General features: G+C 45.5%; 1 protein-coding gene across 1 annotated transcript in view; it reads left to right on the top strand.

The window, feature by feature from the left end:
• Window positions 1-240: 240 nt before the first annotated feature.
• Window positions 241-21,881, top strand: part of ALK (ALK receptor tyrosine kinase) — a 75,491-nt gene continuing 53,850 nt past the window's right edge. The window contains exons 1-4 of the mRNA XM_066595113.1: window positions 241-304; window positions 6,385-6,516; window positions 14,687-14,831; window positions 15,113-15,295. Of these exons, the coding sequence (XP_066451210.1) occupies window positions 6,403-6,516; window positions 14,687-14,831; window positions 15,113-15,295 (442 nt within the window). The 5' untranslated portion in view covers window positions 241-304; window positions 6,385-6,402. The remainder of the gene's footprint in view (window positions 305-6,384; window positions 6,517-14,686; window positions 14,832-15,112; window positions 15,296-21,881) is intronic.

Here is a 21,881-nt window from a genome sequence, read left to right as displayed (position 1 = left end):
AAATGCTTAGCACACCTGTTTATGACACTGGTTTAGTTGCATTCCAGATGATAAATATTAGCCTTTGGTTGCGGCCACGTATCCCGCAGGTTGTGGCACGGTTCTGCATGTGGCTTCAGGTCATCCAGCGGTGACTTCATCTCCTTCTCTGTTTAGAATATCGGGTTATGGAGCAGCTGGTGGCATTGGAGTAAAAACACCTTCCAGGGCCCACGGGACAGCGCTGGTCGGGGTGTTCGAGTTACAGAAGGACGACATCTTGTACATACTGGTGGGTCAGCAAGGAGAAGATGCCTGTCCGAGAGTAAGTGATTGTGGATATATATAACTGAATGTCATTATCCCGTCCCCCAAGTGTCAGCGTGTTATTATCCCGTCCCCCAAGTGTCAGCGTGTCATTATCCCATCCCCCAAGTGTCAGCGTGTTATTATCCCGTCCCCCAAGTATCAGCGTGTCATTATCCTGTCCCCCAAGTGTCAGCGTGTTATTATCCCGTCCCCCAAGTGTCAGCGTGTCATTATCCCGTCCCCCAAGTATTAGTGTGTCATTATCCTGCACCTCAAGTGTCAGCCTGTCATTATCCTGTCCCCCAAGTATCAGCCTGTCATTATCCTATCCCCCAAGTATCAGCATGTCATTATCCTGTCCCCCAAGTGTCAGCGTGTCATTATCCCATCCCCCAAGTATCAGCCTGTCATTATCCCGTCCCCCAAGTGTCAGCGTGTCATTATCCCGTCCCCCAAGTGTCAGCGTGTCATTATCCCATCCCCCAAGTATCAGCGTGTCATTATCCCATCCCCCAAGTGTCAGCGTGTCATTATCCTGTCCCCCAAGCGTCAGGCTGTCATTATCCCGTCCCCCAAGCGTCAGGCTGTCATTATCCCGTCCCCCAAGTGTCAGCGTGTCATTATCCCGTCTCCCAAGTGTCAGTCTGTCATTATCCCGTCCCCCAAGTGTCAGCGCGTCATTATCCCATCCCCCAAGTATCAGCCTGTCATTATCCCGTCCCCCAAGTATCAGCGTGTCATTATCCTGTCCCCCAAGTGTCAGCGTGTCATTATCCTGTCCCCCAAGTGTCAGCGTGTCATTATCCTGTCCCCCAAGTGTCAGCGTGTCATTATCCTGTCCCCCAAGTATCAGCGTGTCATTATCCTGTCCCCCCCAAGTGTCAGCGTGTCATTATCCCGTCCCCCAAATGTCAGCGTGTCATTATCCTGTCCCCCAAGTATGAGCGTGTCATTATTCCGTCCCCCAAGTGTCAGCGTGTCATTATCCTGTCCCCCAAGTGGCAGCGTGTCATTATCCGGTCCCCCAAGTATGAGCGTGTCATTATCCGGTCCCCCAAGTATGAGCGTGTCATTATCCCGTCCCCCAAGTGTCAGCGTGTCATTATCCTGTCCCCCAAGTGTCAGCGTGTCATTATCCTGTCCCCCAAGTATCAGCGAGTCATTATCCTGTCCCCAAAGTATCAGCGTGTCATTATCCTGTCCCCCAAGTGTCAGCGTTTCATTATCCCGTCCCCCAAATATCAGTGTGTCATTATCCCGTACCCCGACTGTCCGCGTGTCATTATCCTGCCCCCCAAATATCTGTGTGTTCTTATCCCGTACGCCGACTGTCCGCGTGTCATTATCCCGTACCCCGACTGTCCGTGTGTCAGGTAGCCTTAGATTCTGAGCTATTACCTGTGAACGCCACGTCTCTCGGGCCGCTCTTTATTCGTGGCTGTAAGCCGTGTGTCTGGGTAACTTTAGTTGATCCGCAGCTCAGACATCGCATTAACCATAAATGACATAACGAGGATGTTGCAGCTCGGGGTTATTTCATTAGTATTGACGTCCTCTCTGGCTATAAACAGGAGGTGTCAATACGTTCCCGGTGTGACGTCAGCCCACCCGGCAGCAGAGACCCCCCTCACTCTTCAGCTTCACCCATCTACACAACGGGGGTCACTTATTATATATAAGTTCATGTCGAAAACCACATCATATTTCGCACCAGTAGCGCAGAGTTTGATACACAATACAATTTGCAGGGATATTGGTGCAAAATTAATCAGACTTTTCAATGTCCATGTGCTGATGAGCTGAGGTGTCCCGGGTTTTCTTCTAAATGACCATCGGAATAACAAGATAATAAGCCGCAGGAAATCTCCTTGTTGATTGTTTCCATGTAGCAAAATTAGATTTTATCTTAACTGCCCCACACTGTTTGTTGCCCCTGTGTGAGGGGGTGATGCCTGACGTCCCCTCCCCCCCCCTTACCCTCCTGTTTAACAATGCTTTGTATGTGCCTTGCAGTATTTTAATTAAGGGCTCCGTCACACGGGTGTGGATGAACCACAGCCCAGTATCGCCCTTGCCATCCATGTGAAACCCGTGGATGCGAGGCGCTTTCACGTGCAAACAGCATTGCATCCCTGCGGGGATGAAGGAATCCCTCGGCGTGGTCGTCAGAGCCGCGGCAGAGGATCGAGGAGTTCCCCCATTGATTTCCCTGCGTAGCATTGTGGGGTCATGCAGGAAAACATCACTAATGTGAATGAACCGCGTTGCTAGCACCTACCGGAAGGGGAGCATGCGCCGTCTTGGTACTGGGAGACAGCCACGTTGTAAGTGAGAAGAGACATGTCTGATGTTCCTATGGGGAACACATTATTGGTTTGGCGACACCGACCGCTCAACAAGGGACTTGTAGCCTCTGTCAATGCAGAGCCCACCAGAGACTGAAAACTACCAGCAATCCTAATAAGTAGCCTACGGGATTTTATGTGCGCCCCTACAGGTTGGTGCCGGCGGTCTCCGCTCCTCTCCCTCGGCAGACAAGATAAAACTATAGCCTGAGGGTTTCTTTACAGCGGTCCTACAGAGAGACTATACTGTCATCGGACGTGGCCACCATCGGACTGACCGGTAATCCACTCTGTTCAGTTGCGCTGTGCTGTAAGCGCGCCGGGACCACCGATTCATCCGGAGAGATTCTTTACTGTTTTGAATAACGTCCCATTATATTGTAAGCCACGTCGGTGGGATCTCTGACTGATGCTGACCAGCAAACGCCCGCACCAGGCGAGCCACCTCGCCCCCCGAGCTTAGCCACGGCCGTGACCAACCACCGGAAGCACAACCATGACCAATCACTCCCTCCACCAAGGTCAGCTTTTCCCAGCGGCCGAGCCCACTCCAGGAACACCCACCACCGGTTCTCACACATGTACTGTAAAGGGAACCTCCTTGTTGATGGTTTCCAAATAAAATGTGGAGCATTCTGTGACGCCATTCATCATAGAAGAAAGGGGACATTTGCAGGCAACTTACATAATATCTGCACAAACTGGCGGGGCACCTGGGGGCCCTTTAAGAGCAGCTCACATCTGCCTTGACGATGAAGTGCCGGTGATCACTTCTATCTTTCCTAATATGAAATAGAGCCGCGTCCTTCACGGCGACCGTTCCCTATCCACTTCCATTATGTGCAGAGAGCAGACGATACGCAATATATATATTTTAATGAAGCAAATTCAGGGCCTTTTGAATAAAAGCGAAATATGAATTTCTGTCGCCGGAGTGGAGATGTATTGGCCAAGGGACTAATTAGGTTCTACTCCATTGGATTGAAGTTTATTCACGTAATTGGATTGTAATCAGCGGCCGTACAATAGAGCAGCCAGCGCCCGGATGCTTCATAATGTCAGCGCCAATTTCTCTCCACATTCCGGACACTTTATTATTAAATCTTCATAATTCAGGCTTGAAAATTCAATTACAGCTCAGCTCTGTGAGAGTCGTCTATAGGGGCGGCTACAGCGACGGCCCATCCAGTCCGCGTTATCAGCGCTGATGGGTCTGATTTGGGTACTTAAAGGACATTGCCACTAAACCTAACAAATATCACAGTAGGATAGATACATTCAGCAGCAGACAGAGCTGACAGGCCATGATTTTAGAGGAGTTAACCCTTCAGACGCTGCAGCTATGCAACACACATACAGAAAGTGACATGACAGTTTTGCACAGTGCATCGACATGAGACAGACATGTATGACAATTATGGAGGGGACCAGGATGCTATTCTGGGACACTACAGTTCCCCCCTACTTAAAAATAAGCCAATCCCCGGCGCCTCTAAAACAGAGTGTATACATCCCGGGACGTACCATCTTAAGTGTATTACTTCACTATCACTGGAAAAGGTTCTGCGCAGTCGCAGAGTGTGCAAGGTGAAACCTGTAAACACAATTCCATCCACTGGTTACCTATGTATAAGGCTTAGCCCACCCCCAGTGTACTAGTGACTAAAGGAAGTGTCATTATTGTGTAAGACTTTGGGTTTATGACAGCGTGTAAGAAAGTGATTTGCAAGTACTTTTGTGAAATATCTACCAGGGTGGACAGAATCCCAAACCGCAGGTATTGCTATGGAGCTTCATACATAACTCTTTGCTCCAAAGACTAGTGAAAAATGAGATCAGTGGAATGACCATCACTGTCTCTTTAAGAGAATGAAACACACTGTGTGACCTACAGCAACAATTAGAAGAGGTGACTGGCAGAGAAAGAGCACATGACCCGTGGAGGCCAGAATACTTCGCTGTAGCCCACCACCCCTCTTACCACCAATAAAAACACCACTCCTTCTTCTTTGGCTAAATTGGCCACAGCAGCCAGTTTATTAACAAACAGTACATAAAATGAACAATGAACGAGAGGGAGTCCTTGGAGTCACAAAGATCTGGTGCAACCATAACCGGGAAAAAATGCAACAACTGCCCCCCACCGGACTACAGGTTCAGGGGCCAACCACGCCGCCGAAGGCTGGCAACCCCTATTGTGACTTATAGCCGGAGGGAGTCTACTGCCGCCCCCTCACCAGCCACGTCACCTGCACCAGATCACATCAAAATTTAACACGGAGGGATTCCCCCCACACAATTTCCACCGACTCCAAGGACCCCCCCCCCACCCGCCAAGCTGCCATGACAAATGGTATAAACCCCCAATTCCAACCCCAAACCCTTGGACGGGCGGGCAGGACTCTCTCGTGTTCCCTAAAAAGGTGCCGCTGCCACTCCCCCCTTCCTTAAATACTCCCCCACCCCTTACTTTTTCCACCAATCCTCCACAGCTATCCCCCTAAATCTAGAAAATTCTCCCCAACACTAACAAAATTAACCCCATACTCCCCGAATAATTCTAACTCCAGCTATCTCCCCCCACGTGTAATGACGGGCTTCCATTTTAGGTGGGGGCCTCGCCTTCCCCCCCATTCCAGCCCTATCCTGGAAGTACCTGGAAAAGAGAAAAGTCATCAGAACAGTCAGTAGCTCCAGTCTATACCACTGTCTATGACTGAAAAAGTGGTAGGAAGGCCCCGCCCCCTGAGACAGGCTGATGAAGGGCTGCAAACACAGAAGAGTGGCCCCACCTAAACTTGTATGAGCGTCCATTAACTTTATTAGGCACATCAGGTCAGATCCTGTTCATGGGATGCCAAAATTATTGTGGTAAACTATTAGACCACTAATGGCAGCCATTATCAACCTGACAATGTTTATCTCAATCCAAATGTATGTATTCTTCTGCTCGGCCGGGTGGCTGTCTTCACTGTAGAACTAGTATTTTATTCATGAAGCACCACACTATGAAATGTAATGTACAGTACACCCCCCTTAGAGTGTATTCCCATCTGGACTTATGGTCCCTCCTCTGGAATCCTCATCTATCTCAAGAATGGGGCCCAAGAACACCATATTTTTCGCTTTATAAGACGCACTTTTCTTCCTCCCAAATCGGGGGAAAATAGTTGTTGCGTTTTATAAAGCAAAGATGCCATAATTCGTCGCATCGGCATTCGTTCACGCGATCGCTCTAACTAAATTGCAGGCGCACAAACAAACTCGCGATCGCGCGAACAAATGTGCAATCAATTACCAGTACTCTCTCCTCCCCACTGCTGCCGATTGGTGGTGAGTGCCAGCGGGAACTGCTGCTGCTTCCCCGCCTCCACCAATCGGCTTTTTCCCATAAATATTTTTATTCCCCACGGGGGACTTGAACTTGCAGTTACTTGATCACTTGTACTATATACTGCAGCACTTCAGTGTTTCAGTATATAGCAGTCTTGCCAGGCACAGGGCTTGATAGGCATCTTTGCATGGCATCCTTTAGTAGGCTCCAGGCTGCTGTACTAACCCATCGGCACCCCCTGATCACGCTGTGGAGGGTCAGACCCCCACCGATCAGCATGTTATCTCCTATCCTGTGGACAGAGTGTAACTTGCGATTCTGGTACAACCTCTTTAAGAACGGGCGTTATCGAAACAGCGAAACACAAGTTACAAGCGGGCCTCTTCCTCTAAAATTGCCCCACTTCTCTCTCCGCAGGCCGATCCCATCCTGAAAATGGTGTGCATGGGCGAAAATAACCAGATCGAGGAGGAGATCAGGATCAATGGGAGTGTCAGCGAGTGGGCGGGCGGAGGAGGAGGCGGTGGAGGCGCCACCTATATTTTCAAGGTAATGTACAGCTGAGGAGGTTGGGACGTAAGAAGTGAGCCGGTCTGGGGGCCGCAGATGTCTAAATATACCAGTTTCGGTAATATATGGACAGCGCTACACAGATAATACGCCTTAAGGTAGGGGCACACAGTGGAATCTGCTGCAACACCCGTGGTGGGATACTGCAGGCACTGATTCGCTACCCAAGCATGCAGCTGGAGTTGGGAGGGTGTAGTGCATGGATATGTCATGGTGCCACTTACCAACTCCGGGTCCCAGAGAGAGTTACCGCAGCAGAGGATAGGGCCAGTAGTCCTCAGGATGAGGGGGGTAGTAGTTGTCATGAAGCCACCGTTCCACACACCGGCCTTCATACACGCCAGAGTAATAAACACTGGACAAATGTATCGCGGGTCCTCAGGAACGGTTGGGGCCCGGTAAAACTTTACTTGGTTTAACTTTGCATACAGGTGATTCCAGGTAGATTCACAGCAGCAGTTACAGGAAGAAGCTCAGAGGTTGGGAGGATAATTACACAGGAACAATACGGCCCTACAGTCCACATTATATATATATATGTCACCGGTCCTGGACATTATATATATACTCTGGAGGAGGCAAAAAGACAAGATCCTCTCCACATACTGTCTAGCAAGACAAAATTACTCAGAAGAAGACTTAGTTTAAATGCACCCCGTCCATTCTCCGCATGGGGGTTAAAATCACGTACCTCTGTGTGGGGATCCCATTGGTGGACGGCCACACAGGAAAAATAACTGCTGCAATGTGAACGGGTACCTGGTTCAATAGCAATTGGGATTTGGTGTGCTCACTCTCTCTGGGGGATTTTTAGGGACTAACTGATTCTCTCATGTGTTTCACATGCGGTAGGGATGTCTCTCCATCTCCTCCATATTAGACACAAGAAGACCAGAGGTGTCTCTCTGCGCCCCTGCGGTTTCTCCAACGGATCGAATGAGAGAGAAGATCCCCAGCTCCCCCATAGGGAGTCTCTCCTTCTTCTCCATTTTCGATACAAGGAAGCTGAAGGTGCTTCCCTGCATCACTGTGGGTCGTCCAACAGCATGGGCAGATGGAAGATCATCAACAACACCTCCCGCTCTCAGACACTCACATTTATCACCTCACTTGTAGCACATGACACTATAAGATAGGTACATTCTGCAGCAGAGCCGGCAGGCAATGATTATAAGGTAGTTAACCCTTCAGACGCTGCAGCTGTGCAACCCACATACAGAAAATTGACATGACAGCTTTGCACAGTGCATCCACATGAGACAATACATGTATGACAGTTATGGAGGGGTCCAGGATGGTATTCTGGGACACTACACCGCCATCCTTCTGTCTTGGATCCAAGGACTTATTTAGCCCTGTCAAAATCCGCATGCAGAATTGCAACATGAAAAAAATGTGCGTTTTTGTGACATCTTGATCCAGAAATGCGTCAGAATACCGCATGCAGATTTTGCTCATCCACAGAAATAAATCCACTCTTGGGTCCACGGCAGAAAGATACAGGTTTTACCGCGGTTTTTAGAGATGGAATCCACGCAGATCAGTGGCAAAACCCCAAGGCTCCGCAGTGCATCACGGAATAAAAGGATTGACGTCAGTTCTTGGTGTTTCCTCAGCTGAGTCTCGGCGTTCTGCCACAAATTTGCGTTGGTGTTCAATGGGCGAGTCCACGTGCGGCGCCCAGACACAGGTTCCGTGGAGAAGGCGTGTCTGGTGGCCACATACTGATTTGCCTCATTGAATCCATATGGAAACCGTAGTGTTCTGCGTGGGTCATGTGACAGATCTGCCACAAGCTGCACACCCCGTACATCATATCTTACACTCCAGTCACACATAAAGCTGCTACTTTCACACGGCTACAACATCACATGTATGTGAAGCCCATGATTTCCACTGGGTTCCTTCACATTAGCGACATTTTGTTTGATGCCATTTTGCTAGAAAAACAAATTGCTGCGCGCTGAACATTGCCGCGATTTGCGGTGTCTTGTAGCCCATGTTACCCGTGGAGCCTCCTCATTCATCGCATCGCACAAACTTGCAATTTTCGCATTATGCGATACATTTTTAACATTAGAAACTGCTATTAACTGTCTTGTCATAAAATCGCGGGTAGCACTGACGCGATGCAAGAAAAAAGCATCACTCGGAGCTCTATCACACGGGCGCAGGCAATGTTCGGTCAGCCATGTCACAGCCACAGTGTGACTGAAAATCGCGTGAACGGGCGCACAAATCTCCTGTTTGTGTGCCCATTCAGACGGGTTCGGGTGTGGCGAGTATACGCCGAGCCCATAATACCATTGGGCAAGGGGAGACTGTTAAGCTGTCGTGGGGGAGGGGCAGGAGCTAATGTGCTAAGCTTCCGCCCCTTGTCAGCTGCCAACAATTGGCAGGAGGGTAGTTTAGCAACTAGCTCCGCCCCACCCCCTCCCATTGCAAACAGCCGGCAAGGGGCAGAGAGGAGGAGGGAAGGGGGTGGGAGTTTAGCAGTCAGGCTCTTAAACTCCCTTCCACCTCTCTTCTTCAGCAGCTCCTGTAGGCTCCCATAAGAGTCTAAGGGAGCCGCTGCCGTATTCTGGCCAGAAAATAGTTGCTGCACCGTATGCGCTATCTTGGCCGGCTGGGCGCATCTGAACTGATGCATTGTAAACCAATGCATCAGATAGGCAGCGTATATCGGCCAGCTGTGAAAGTGCGGCCAATATGTGCTCGTGTGAAAGAGGCCCTCAGGCCGGCCCCACACCAGCGATCGCGAATTTGCAGCGAGAAAATCGTGGCAAAATCTCATCTTTATTGAGCTATGTATGAGCGGCATAATATTGGATAATATTGCATCTCATCTCTGCTGACTGCAATAAAACCGCGCGACAAACTCATGCAATTTTTTATCGTCGGCATAAGGCCGCCTGCAGACGAGCGGGTCGGATCCGGCAGCGAGAATTCTCGCCGCAGGACCCGACCCGAGAACCTGCAGGGACGAGCGCGTACTCACCCGCGCCTGGCGGCTCCGGCTCTTTCATGTGCCGGCTGCGGCGCAGCCCGCGCATGCGCAGACCGGAGCCGGCGGCCGGGTGAGTACGAGCCCCGCACAAAAATAGGACATGCCGCGGTTTGTTTGCCGTGCGAGATTTCGCGCGGCCAAACCGCGGCCGTCTGCATAGGAGTGCGTATTGTAATGCACTCCTATGCAAACTTTCAGTGGCGGAAATCCCGCGGCGGGATTTCCGCCCGTGTGCAGGCGGCCTAAGTCCATGCGACTTTGTAAAGTTAAAATGGCAAAATTAATATTCTGCTTTTTTTTACTATGGCAGCAGGCGAACATCAGTCCGCGTGAAACTAATGATTTCTAATGGTTTCCTTCCCATTTGCGGTGTTTTCACTGATGTTGAGGGGATTAAAAAACGCGGCATTGTCTCTATTTCTGTGTTGTGCAACTTGTCTCCCATGTTTCCCTATGGCGGCTTCTTTTTATCGCAGCTCAACAAACGCGCGTTGTGATGCGCTTTTAACATTACAAAGTCCCATTGACTTATGCAATAAACATTTCTCCTCGGGCGGCAGCGATGCAAGAATATTCTAAAAGGGAAGCATTGCTGACGCTCACAAGTCGCACTGAATAAAGATACGCTTTTCTCGCTGCAAAATCGCGATCGCCTGTTTGGAGCCAGCTGACGCTACAAAATCGTGTGTACAAATCTGCGATATCGCTGTCGACCGCGTGAAAGAGGCCTCAGGACTGCTAATTGGAAATTATGCTTAGCTAATTAGCTATAGTACACTGCTGTTGCACTATTCCCATGCTGCTGCCGTAGATGTAACGTTATTCTACATCTCCCGCAATGCAATGCAGCAGAACATGCAATATTTACAGCAACACATGCAGAAGTAACCAAGTATCCAAGCCGGTGGTGATACGCTGCAGCCGGGGCCACAGCTGATGGAGTTTCTCCTTCCTGTATATCCTTTTCTCCTGCGTCAGGATACGGTGCCAGCGGTGAAATATGCCTTTTCATTATTGTGTGTCGGCTTTTTCTCAGCTTGTATCTCCCCATCACACGGCGATTAATACACCGCTGTCACGTACTTGACAACAAGCGGAGTTTTTCTGTCCTCTGCTTGCTGTTAGAGTGGATATTAAACAGGCGATAGCCATTAATAACGGCCCAGAGTAATGGGGGATGAATTCAGTATGGATTCTCTGCCGTTTACTCTGTAATTATTCCTCGCCGCCTGGAGGTGGCACCGTAACGAGCCGTTGTCTGCATGGAGCGTATGTTGTATAACCTCCATATACTGCTCAGCACTGATAGTGCCTTTCAGGATGTGCGCTGCCCATGTAATAGGCACTAATGCCATCAGAGATGCAGGCTGTGCGCTGATAAGCTGGAGGTTCCTCGCAGGACACGGCGTAAGTCGTTCCCAGAAAAAATTCTAATTTTGCTTCATCTGACCACAGAACAGTTTTCCATTTTGCCTCAGTCCATTATAAATGAGCTTTGGCCCAGAGAAGACGCCGACGTTTCTGGATTGTGTTGATACATGGCTTCTTCTTTGCATGATACAGCTTTAACCTGCATTTATGGATTACACGGTGAACTATGCATGATTTGGTAACATAGTATCTTAGCCTAAAAAAAAGCCCCATGTCCATCCAGTTCAGCCTGTTACTCCTCAATGTTGATCCAGAGGAAGGCAAAAAAAACAACGAGGTAGAAGACAATTTTCCCCATTCAAGCAAAAAATTCCTTTATGCAATCAGAATAATCCCCGGAATGCCGACCCTTCTGAAGTTATTAATGATTATACCATATAATATTGTAATGCACAAGTAGGACGTCCAGGCTCCTCTTAAACTCTTTTATCGAATTTGCCATCGCCACGTCCTCAGGTTAAAGGTTCCATAGTCTCACTGCTCTTACAGTAAAGAACCCCCTTCTATGTCAGTGTAGAAACTTTCTTTTTCCTAGACACAAAGAGCGCCCCCTTGTTACAGTCCTGGGTATAATAGATGTTGGGAGAGATCTCTGTACTGACCCCTGATATATTATATATAGTTATTAGAGCGCCCCCTTGTTGCAGTCCTGTGTATAATAGATGATGGAAGAGATCTCTGTACTGACCCCTGATATATTATATATAGTTATTAGAGCACCCCCTTGTTACAGTCCTGGGTATAATAGATGATGGGAGAGATCTCTGTACTGACCCCTAATATATCTATACATAGTTATTAGAGCGCCCCCTTGTTACAGTCCTGGGTATAATAGATGATGGGAGAGATCTCTGTATTGATCCCTGATATATTATATATAGTTATTAGAGCGCCCCCTTGTTACAGTCCTGGGTATAAAAGATGATGGGAGAGATCTCTGTATTGACCCCTGATATATTATACATAGTTATTAGAGCGCCCCCTTGTTACAGTGCTGGGTATAATAGATGATGGGAGAGATCTCTGTACTGACCCCTGATATATTTATACATAGTTATTAGAGCGCCCCCTTGTTACAGTCCTGGGTATAATAGATGATGGAAGAGATCTCTGTACTGACCCCTGATATATCTATATATAGTTATTAGAGTGCCCCCTTGTTACAGTCCTGGGTATAATAGATGATGAGAGAGATCTCTGTACTGACCTCTGATATATCCATACATAGTTATTAGAGCGCCCCCTTGTTGCAGTCCTGGGTATAATAGATGATGGAAGAGATCTCTGTACTGACCCCTGATATATTATATATATTTATTAGAGCGCCCGCTTGTTACAGTCCTGGGTATAATAGATGATGGGAGAGATCTCTGTACTGACACCTGATATATCTATATATAGTTATTAGAGCGCCCCCTTGTTACAGTCCTGGGTATAATAGATGATGTTAGAGATCTCTGTACTGACCCCTGCTATATCTATACATAGTTATTAGAGCGCCCCTTGTTACAGTCCTGGGTATAATAGATGATGGGAGAGATATCTGTATTGTCCCCTGACATATCTATACATAGTTATTAGAGCGCCCCCTTGTTACAGTCCTGGGTATAATAGATGATGGCAGAGATCTCTGTACTGACCCCTAATATAGCTATATATATTTATTAGAGCGCCCGCTTGTTACAGTCCTGGGTATAATAGATGATGGGAGAGATCTCTGTACTGACCCTTGATATATCTATACATAGTTATTAGAGCGCCCCCTTGTTACAGTCCTTGGTATAATAGATGATGGGAGAGATATCTGTATTGTCCCCTGACATATCTATACATAGTTATCAGGTCGTCCTCAGCCATCTTTTCCTAAAGTAAAGAACCCTAATTTTGATTACCTCTCTGGGTATTTAATCTGTCCACTCCATTTATTTCTTTAGTTGCCCCCTTTGTGCCCGCACAAGCTTTGATACATTCTTTTTCAGTATCGGTGCCCCAAACTGTACACAATATTCCATGTGTGATCTGACCAGTGATTTGTAAAGAGGAAGAACAATGTTCTTGTCATGTGCCCCTAGATCTCTTCTGATGCCCCCCATGATCCTATTTGCCTTGGCAGCAGCTGCCTGACACTGGTTGCTCCAGTTAAGCTTACAGTTAACTAAAACCCCCAACTCCTTCTCCATGTCGGTGTCCCCAGTGGTTTCCCATTTAGTGTGTAATGGTGACATGTATTTCCTGCCCGCGTGCAGAACCTCACATTTATCAGTGTTAAACCCCCCCCAACTTATCCAGATCCATTTGCAACTGCATTCTGTTCTCCCTTATGTTTATGACTTTTTATATCATCTGCAAATATTACTATTTTACTGTGCAATCCTTCTACCAGGTTATTAAAAAGAATAGTGCCCAGTTCTGACCCCTCCAATACTGCCCCCTGTGGTACCCCACTAGTAACAGTGCCCCTTTCAATACTGCCCCCTGTGGTACCCCAAAAGTAACAGTGACCCCCTCCAATACTGCCCCCTGCGGTACCCCGCTAGTAACGGTGACCCCTCCAATACTGCCCCCTGTGGTACCCCGCTAGTAAGAGTGCCCCCCCCACTAATAACTGTAACCCAATCAGAATAAGTACTATCTATAACCCCCCTCTTCTATCGCTGACCAGTTACTCACCCCCTTACACACAATCTCCCCAGACCAAGCATTCTCATTTTATAGACCAACCTTTTATGCAGCTCAGTATCAAACGCTTTGGAAAAGTCCAGATACACAAGATACAGTGACCTCCCGGTCCGGTCTAGAACTTACCTTCTCGTACAAGCTGATCAGGTTGGTTTGTCAGGAAGTATTCCTAAGCCCATGCAGTGATTTGCATTACAGAATCATGCCTGTTTTTGATGCAGCGCTGCCTGAGGGCCGTAGATCTCCAGCATCCAGCTGTTTTTCATTAGTACCACTTCCTTTTTTAGCCTTTTGTTGCCCCTGTCCCAACTCTTGTGAGATGTGTTGCTGCCATCAATGTCTAAATGAGTTACTGTTTTAAATGAATTGGTAAGATGTCTCCCCTCCCCCTTCTAATATGTGAATAAAATAAGGTTAGATGAGATCTCCGAATCATTGTATTCTTTTTTTCTTTAGTTTTATTCACATCTTACACAGCGACCCAACTTTTTTGGAATTGGCATTGTACATGCACTCTGGTCCAGTCTGTGGTGATCCAGGCTTGTTGAGAATTGTAGCTCCATATGAGCTGGAGAGTCATAGATTAGAGACCAGCGCCCTAGAGGGTTAATGGTGTAACTGCTGGCATGAACAGCTGAACCACCCGTATCTCACGGGATCTTCTGTTCGCTTCCACCAATTCAGGACAACCTCCAGACCATCTTCTGTTGAATTTAAATATTCCCCTGATAGATTTGAAATGTCACCAGCAGGGGGCAACAAGCACTGTGGGTGTCATTCTGCAAAACTATGGTCTATAACCTGTGGCTTCCCAACATGCTGGAAGTTGTAGTTTCACAACCACTGGAGAAACATGAACCGCAGACTGCTGCTCTAGAGGAAACAGTCAGGGAGAAGCCATAGAATCCGCCATCACAGGACCTCTAGTAAACAAGATGTTAGAGAGTGTAAGATTTTGCCATAATTGGTTCCATTTTGACTCGGGAGGCGGAGTCAAGATATTTGTCTGAAAATCTATTTACTTTTTCACAGATGGAGAATGGAAAATATATTCCGCTGCTGATTGCTGCAGGAGGCGGAGGAAGAGCATATAGGGCGAAAGCTAACATCATTCACCCGGAGAGGCTGGAGAGTAATTCCACCATTCCGGGGATCAATGGAAAATGTGGAGCAGCAGGTACATTGGGGGTTAATATTTTTTGCTAATATTCACATTAAAACTTTTAAAAATTGTACTTGTAATACCCCACCTGACCAGATGGTGTGCTGTCCAGAGAAACCTACCCATGAGCTTCTGCAGCACTATGCACTTCAATCTGTACATGGAGAGGAAGTCTCTACAGTGCCACCCAGTGGTCAGATTGGTTAAATCAAAATCATGAGAATGTGTTAACCATCTGAATGTCATACATGTAGAATTATTCTGATGACGTTTGTTCTCTTGTTCTCGTTGGGCAGGAGGTGGAGGCGGCTGGAGTGATCACACAGCAATTCCTTGGGCAGGAAAATCGCTCTTGGATGGGGGAACTGGAGGGGAATCCTGCCCCCAAGCCAATAAGAAGTGGGGGTGGGAAACAAGAGGGGGTTTTGGAGGTGGAGGAGGTGGATGCTCTTCAGGAGGAGGAGGTGGAGGATATATTGGTAAGCAGGATTAAGTGCTATTTTTTTCTTTCTTCTGGCTTAATGTGTATAATAACATGTACTTACTGTATATATCTCCTGAAAATAGTGATATGTATATAATTATATATGTACAGCTGGTATAAGTTATACATCCTGTATATAGTGATATGGACCATGCTGGTATAACCTGGGTATCTCCTGTACATAAATATATATGTACAGCTGTATATAGTGATATGGAGCATGCTGGTATAACCTGGGGATCTCCTGTATATAATTATATATGTACAGCTGGTATAAGTTATACATCTCCTGTATATAGTGATATGGAGCATGCTGGTATAACCTGAGTATCTCCTGTATATAATTATATGTGTACAGCTGGTATAAGTTATACATCTCCTGTATATAGGGATATGGACCATGCTGGTATAACCTGGGTATCTCCTGTATATAATTATATATGTACAGCTGGTATAAGTTAAACATCCTGTATGTAGTGATATTGAGCATGCTGGTATAACCTCGGTATCTCCTCTATATAATTATATATGTAAAGCTGGTATAAGTTATACATCTCCTGTATATAGTGATATGGAGCATGCTGGTATAACCTGGGTATCTCCTGTATATAATTATATATGTACAGCTGGTATAAGTTATACACCTCCTGTATATAGTGATATGGATCATGCTGGTATAACCTGGGTATCTCCTCTATACAATTATATATGTACAGCTGGTATAAGTTATACATCTCCCGGTATATAGTGATATGGAGCATGCTGGTATAACCTGGGTATCTCCTGTATATAATTATATATGTACAGCTGGTATAAGTTATACACCTCCTGTATATAGTGATATGGACCATGCTGGTATAACCTGGGTATCTCCTCTATACAATTATATATGTACAGCTGGTATAAGTTATATATCCTGTATATAGTGATATGGAGCATGCTGGTATAACCTGGGTATCTCATGTATATAATTATATATGTACAGCTGGTATAAATTATACATCTCCCTGTGTATAGTGATATGGAGCATGCTGGTATAACCTGGGAATCTCCTGTATATAATTATATATGTACAACTGATATAAGTTATACACCTCCTGTATATAGTGATATGGAGCATGCTGGTATAACCTGGGTATCTCATGTATATAATTATATATGTACAGCCGGTATAAATTATACATCTCCCTGTGTATAGTGATATGGAGCATGCTGGTATAACCTGGGTATCTCCTGTATATAATTATATATGTACAGCTGGTATAAATTATACATCTCCCTGTGTATAGTGATATGAAGCATGCTGGTATAACCTGGGTATCTCCTGTATATAATTATATGTGTACAGCTGGTATAAGTTATACATCCTGTATATAGTGATATGGAGCATGCTGGTATAACCTAGGTATCTCCTGTATATAATTATATATGTACAGCTGGTATAAGTTATACATCCTGTATATAGTAATATGGACCATGCTGGTATAGCCTGGGTATCTCCTGTATATAATTATATAAGTACAGCTGGTATAAGTTATACATCTCCTTGTATACTGTGATATGGAGCATGCTGGTATAACCTGGGTATCTCCTGTATATAATTATATATGTACAGCTGGTATAAGTTATACATCCTGTATATAGCACTATGGAGCATGCTGCTATAACCTGGGTATCTCTTGTATATAATTTTATATGTACAGCTGGTATAAGTTATACATCTCCTGTATATAGTGATATGGAGCATGCTGGTATAACCTGGGTATCTTCTGTATATAATTATATATGTACAGCTGGTATAAGTTATACATCTCCTGTATATAGTGATATGGAGCATGCTGCTATAACCTGGGTATCTCTTGTATATAATTTTATATGTACAGCTGGTATAAGTTATACATCTCCTGTATATAGTGATATGGAGCATGCTGGTATAACCTGGGTATCTCCTGTATATAATCATATATGTACAGCTGGTGTAAGTTATACATCTCCTGTATATAGTGATATGGAGCATGCTGGTATAACCTGGGTATCTTCTGTATATAATTATATATGTACAGCTGGTATAAGTTATACATCCTGTATATAGTGATATGGAGCATGCTGCTATAACCTGGGTATCTCTTGTATATAATTTTATATGTACAGCTGGTATAAGTTATACATCTCCTGTATATAGTGATATGGAGCATGCTGGTATAACCTGGGTATCTTCTGTATATAATTATATATGTACAGCTGGTATAAGTTATACATCCTGTATATAGTGATATGGAGCATGCTGGTATAGCCTGGGCATCTCCTGTATAAAATTATATATGTATAGCTGGTATGAGTTATACATCTCCCTGTATACAGTGATATGGAGCATGCTGGTATAACCTGGGTATCTCCTGTATATAATTATATACACTACCGTTCAAAAGTTTGGGGTCACCCAAACAATGTTGTGTTTTCCATGAAAAGTCACACTTATTCACCACCATGCGTTGTGAAATGAATAGACAATAGAGCCCAGACATTGACAAGGTTAGAAATAATGATTTGTATTTGAAATAACATTGTTTTTACATCAAACTTTGCTTTCGTCAAAGAATCCTCCTTTTGCAGCAATTACAGCATTGCACACCTTTGACATTCTAGCTGTTAATTTGTTGAGGTAAGCTTGTGAAATTGCACCCCACGCTTCTAGAAGCATCTCCCACAAGTTGGATTGGTTGGATGGGCACTTCTGGCGTACCATACGGTCAAGCTGCTCCCACAACAGCTCAATGGGGTTCAGATCTGGTGACTGCGCTGGCCACTCCATTACCGATAGAATACCAGCTGCCTGCTTCTGCTGTAAATAGTTCTTGCACAATTTGGAGGTGTGTTTAGGGTCATTGTCCTGTTGTAGGATGAAATTGGTTCCAATCAAGCGCTGTCCACTGGGTATGGCATGGCGTTGCAAAATGGAGTGATAGCCTTCCTTATTCAGAATCCCTTTTACCCTGTACAAATCTCCCACCTTACCAGCACCAAAGCAACCCCAGACCATCACATTACCTCCACCATGCTTAACAGATGGCGTCAGGCATTCTTCCAGCATCTTTTCATTTGTTCTGCGTCTCACAAACCTTCTTCTTTGTGATCCAAACACCTCAAACTTGGATTCATCCGTCCACAACACTTTTTTCCAGTCTTCCTCTGTCCAATGTCTGTGTTCTTTTGCCCATCTTAATCTTTTTCTTTTATTGGCCAGTCTCAGATATGGCTTTTTCTTTGCCACTCTGCCCTGAAGCCCTAAATCCCGCAGCCGCCTCTTCGCTGTAGATGTTGACACTGGTGTTTTGCGGGTACTATTTAATGAAGATGCCAGTTGGGTACCTGTGAGGCGTCTGTTTCTCAAACTAGAGACTCTAATGTGCTTATCTTCTTGCTTAGTTGTGCAACGCGGCCTCCCACTTGTTTTTCTACTCTGGTTAGAGCCTGTTTGTGCTGTCCTCTGAAGGGAGTAGTACACACCGTTGTAGGAAATCTTCAATCTCTTAGCAATTTCTCGCATGGAATAGCCTTCATTTCTAAGAACAAGAATAGACTGTCGAGTTTCAGATGAAAGTTCTCTTTTTCTGGCCATTTTGAGCGTTTAATTGACCCCACAAATGTGATGCCCCAGAAACTCAATCTGCTCACAGGAAGGTCAGTTTTGTAGCTTCTGTAACGAGCTAGACTGTTTTCAGATGTGTGAACATGATTGCACAAGGGTTTTCTAATCATCAATTTGCCTTCTGAGCCAATGAGCAAACACATTGTACCATTAGAACACTGGAATGATAGTTGCTGGAAATGGGCCTCTATTCACCTTTGTAGATTTTGCACAAAAAAAAAGGCATTTGCAGCTAGAATAGTCATTTACCACATTAGCAATGTATAGAGTGCATTTGTTTAAAGTTAGGACTAGTTTAAAGTTATCTTCATTGAAAAGTACAGTGCTTTTCCTTCAAAAATAAGGACATTTCAATGTGACCCCAAACTTTTGAACGGTAGTGTATGTACAGCTGGTATAAGTTATACATCCTGTATATAGTAATATGGACCATGCTGGTATAGCCTGGGTATCTCCTGTATATAATTATATAAGTACAGCTGGTATAAGTTATACATCTCCTTGTATACTGTGATATGGAGCATGCTGGTATAACCTGGGTATCTCCTGTATATAATTATATATGTACAGCTGGTATAAGTTATACATCCTGTATATAGCACTATGGAGCATGCTGCTATAACCTGGGTATCTCTTGTATATAATTTTATATGTACAGCTGGTATAAGTTATACATCTCCTGTATATAGTGATATGGAGCATGCTGCTATAACCTGGGTATCTCTTGTATATAATTTTATATGTACAGCTGGTATAAGTTATACATCTCCTGTATATAGTGATATGGAGCATGCTGGTATAACCTGGGTATCTTCTGTATATAATTATTTATGTACAGCTGGTATAAGTTATACATCCTGTATATAGTGATATGGAGCATGCTGGTATAGCCTGGGCATCTCCTGTATATAATTATATATGTATAGCTGGTATAAGTTATACATCTCCCTGTATACAGTGATATGGAGCATGCTGGTATAACCTGGGTATCTCCTGTATATAATTATATATGTACAGCTGGTATAAGTTATACATCCTGTATATAGTGATATGCAGCATGCTGGTATTACCTGGGCATCTCCTGTATATAATTATATATGTACAGCTGGTATAAGTTATACATCTCCCTGTATATAGTGATATGGAGCATGCTGGTATAACCTGGGTATCTCCTGTATATAATTATATATGTACAGCTGGTATAAGTTATACATCCTGTATATAGTGATATGGAGCATGCTGGTATAACCTGGGCATCTCCTGTATATAATTATATATGTACAGCTGGTATGAGTTATACATCTCCCTGTATACAGTGATATGGAGCATGCTGGTATAACCTGGGTATCTTCTCTGTAGAATTATATAGAGCCATAGCTGGTATAACCTAGTCTTTGTCTGGCACATAATTATACACAGCTGGTATAAGTTAAGCGTTGTATTACTGTATTGTGTTGGGTGATTTATACTGGAAGTTGGTAGAAGTTGGAGGATATGAAGGTGACTTATTCCGGGACCGATGAGATAAATGACTTTTCTTTATTACCAGTGTAAAATCTTGTAGCCGTCCTATTTGTAGTAATGTATTATAGAACATTATCCTGTCTTTATCTGCATTATTTAGTGATTTATTTCCACACTCGGGAATTTCCTGAGCATTTTTAGCTCTCAGGTATCGCAGCGCAGACACTGTGCTAAGGTCATGGATAACCTAGCAAGAGATTCACAATTCACCGCCATGAATCAGAAAAATCCTCGTCCCCAAATCTGGGGAGAATTCAATAAAGATTTTTAGCTGCTTTTTCCACTTTGCCGCACTATGTAACCGTGCCGGATGCACATATAATGCTCGGTTACGTTGTACTGCTCTTCATGCCTTCCTCTACTCACATCCAGAGCTGCATTATATATTCTGCTGGTTGGTTTGTGACTCTTAGGTTATAGGAGCTCTTATTTGCATTCTTCCTTCCATTAGTTTAAACATGGTCTATTATGTTGTAATAGTGGTGCAGGTGTGGTGTTGTAATGGCACGGCAATGGACAGTCGAAAGCAGCTCACCTGAATGCTCTACTGTACACATACAGTATATTCTTCATCACTCTATAACAGAACACCTCAAACTTGAAAAGTTAAAGGGGTTGTCCCGCGGCAGCAAGTGGGTCTATACACTTCTGTATGGCCATATTAATGCACTTTGTAATATACATTGTGCATTAATTATGAGCCATACAGAAGTTATAAAAAGTTTTTTACTTACCTGCTCCGTTGCTAGCGTCCTCGTTCCCATGGAGCCGACTAATTTTCGCCCTCCGATGGCCAAATTAGCCGCGCTTGCGCAGTCCGGGTCTTCTGCAGTCTTCTATGGAGCCGCTCGTGCAGAATGCTGGCTCCGTGTAGCTCCTCCCCCGTCACGTGCCGATTCCAGCCAATCAGGGGGCTGGAATCGGCAATGGACCGCACAGAAGAGCTGCGGTCCACGGAGGAAGAGGATTCCGGCGGCCATCTTCACCGGTAAGTATTGAAGTCACCGGAGCGCGGGGATTAAGGTAAGCGCTCCGGTAAGCTTTCTTTACGTCCCTGCATCGGGGTTGTCTCACGCCGAACGGGGGGGGGGGGGTTGAAAAAAAAAAAACCGTTTCGGCGCGGGACAACCCCTTTAACAAGCACCGTCCCGAACACTACAACAGGCCTGGTTTCAGTATTGAGCGAGCGTACAGATAAGCGAGCGTACTCACTAAGGCAAACTACTCGAGCGAGTAGTGCCCTATGCAAGTACCTGCCCGCTCGCCTCCAAAGATTCGGGTACCGGCGGGGGGGCGGCGGGGGAGAGGGGGAGGAACGGGAAGTAGGGGGATCTCTCTCTCACTCCCTCCCCCCGCTCCTCCCTGCTCACTCCCGCAACTCACCGCTCTCCCCCCGCCGGCACCCGAA

Source organism: Eleutherodactylus coqui, chromosome 3 (assembly GCF_035609145.1).
Source record: "Eleutherodactylus coqui strain aEleCoq1 chromosome 3, aEleCoq1.hap1, whole genome shotgun sequence".
Taxonomy (NCBI): domain Eukaryota; kingdom Metazoa; phylum Chordata; class Amphibia; order Anura; family Eleutherodactylidae; genus Eleutherodactylus; species Eleutherodactylus coqui.
The sequence above is the reverse complement of the archived record's forward strand: the minus strand, read 5'-3'. Positions and strand labels throughout refer to the sequence as shown.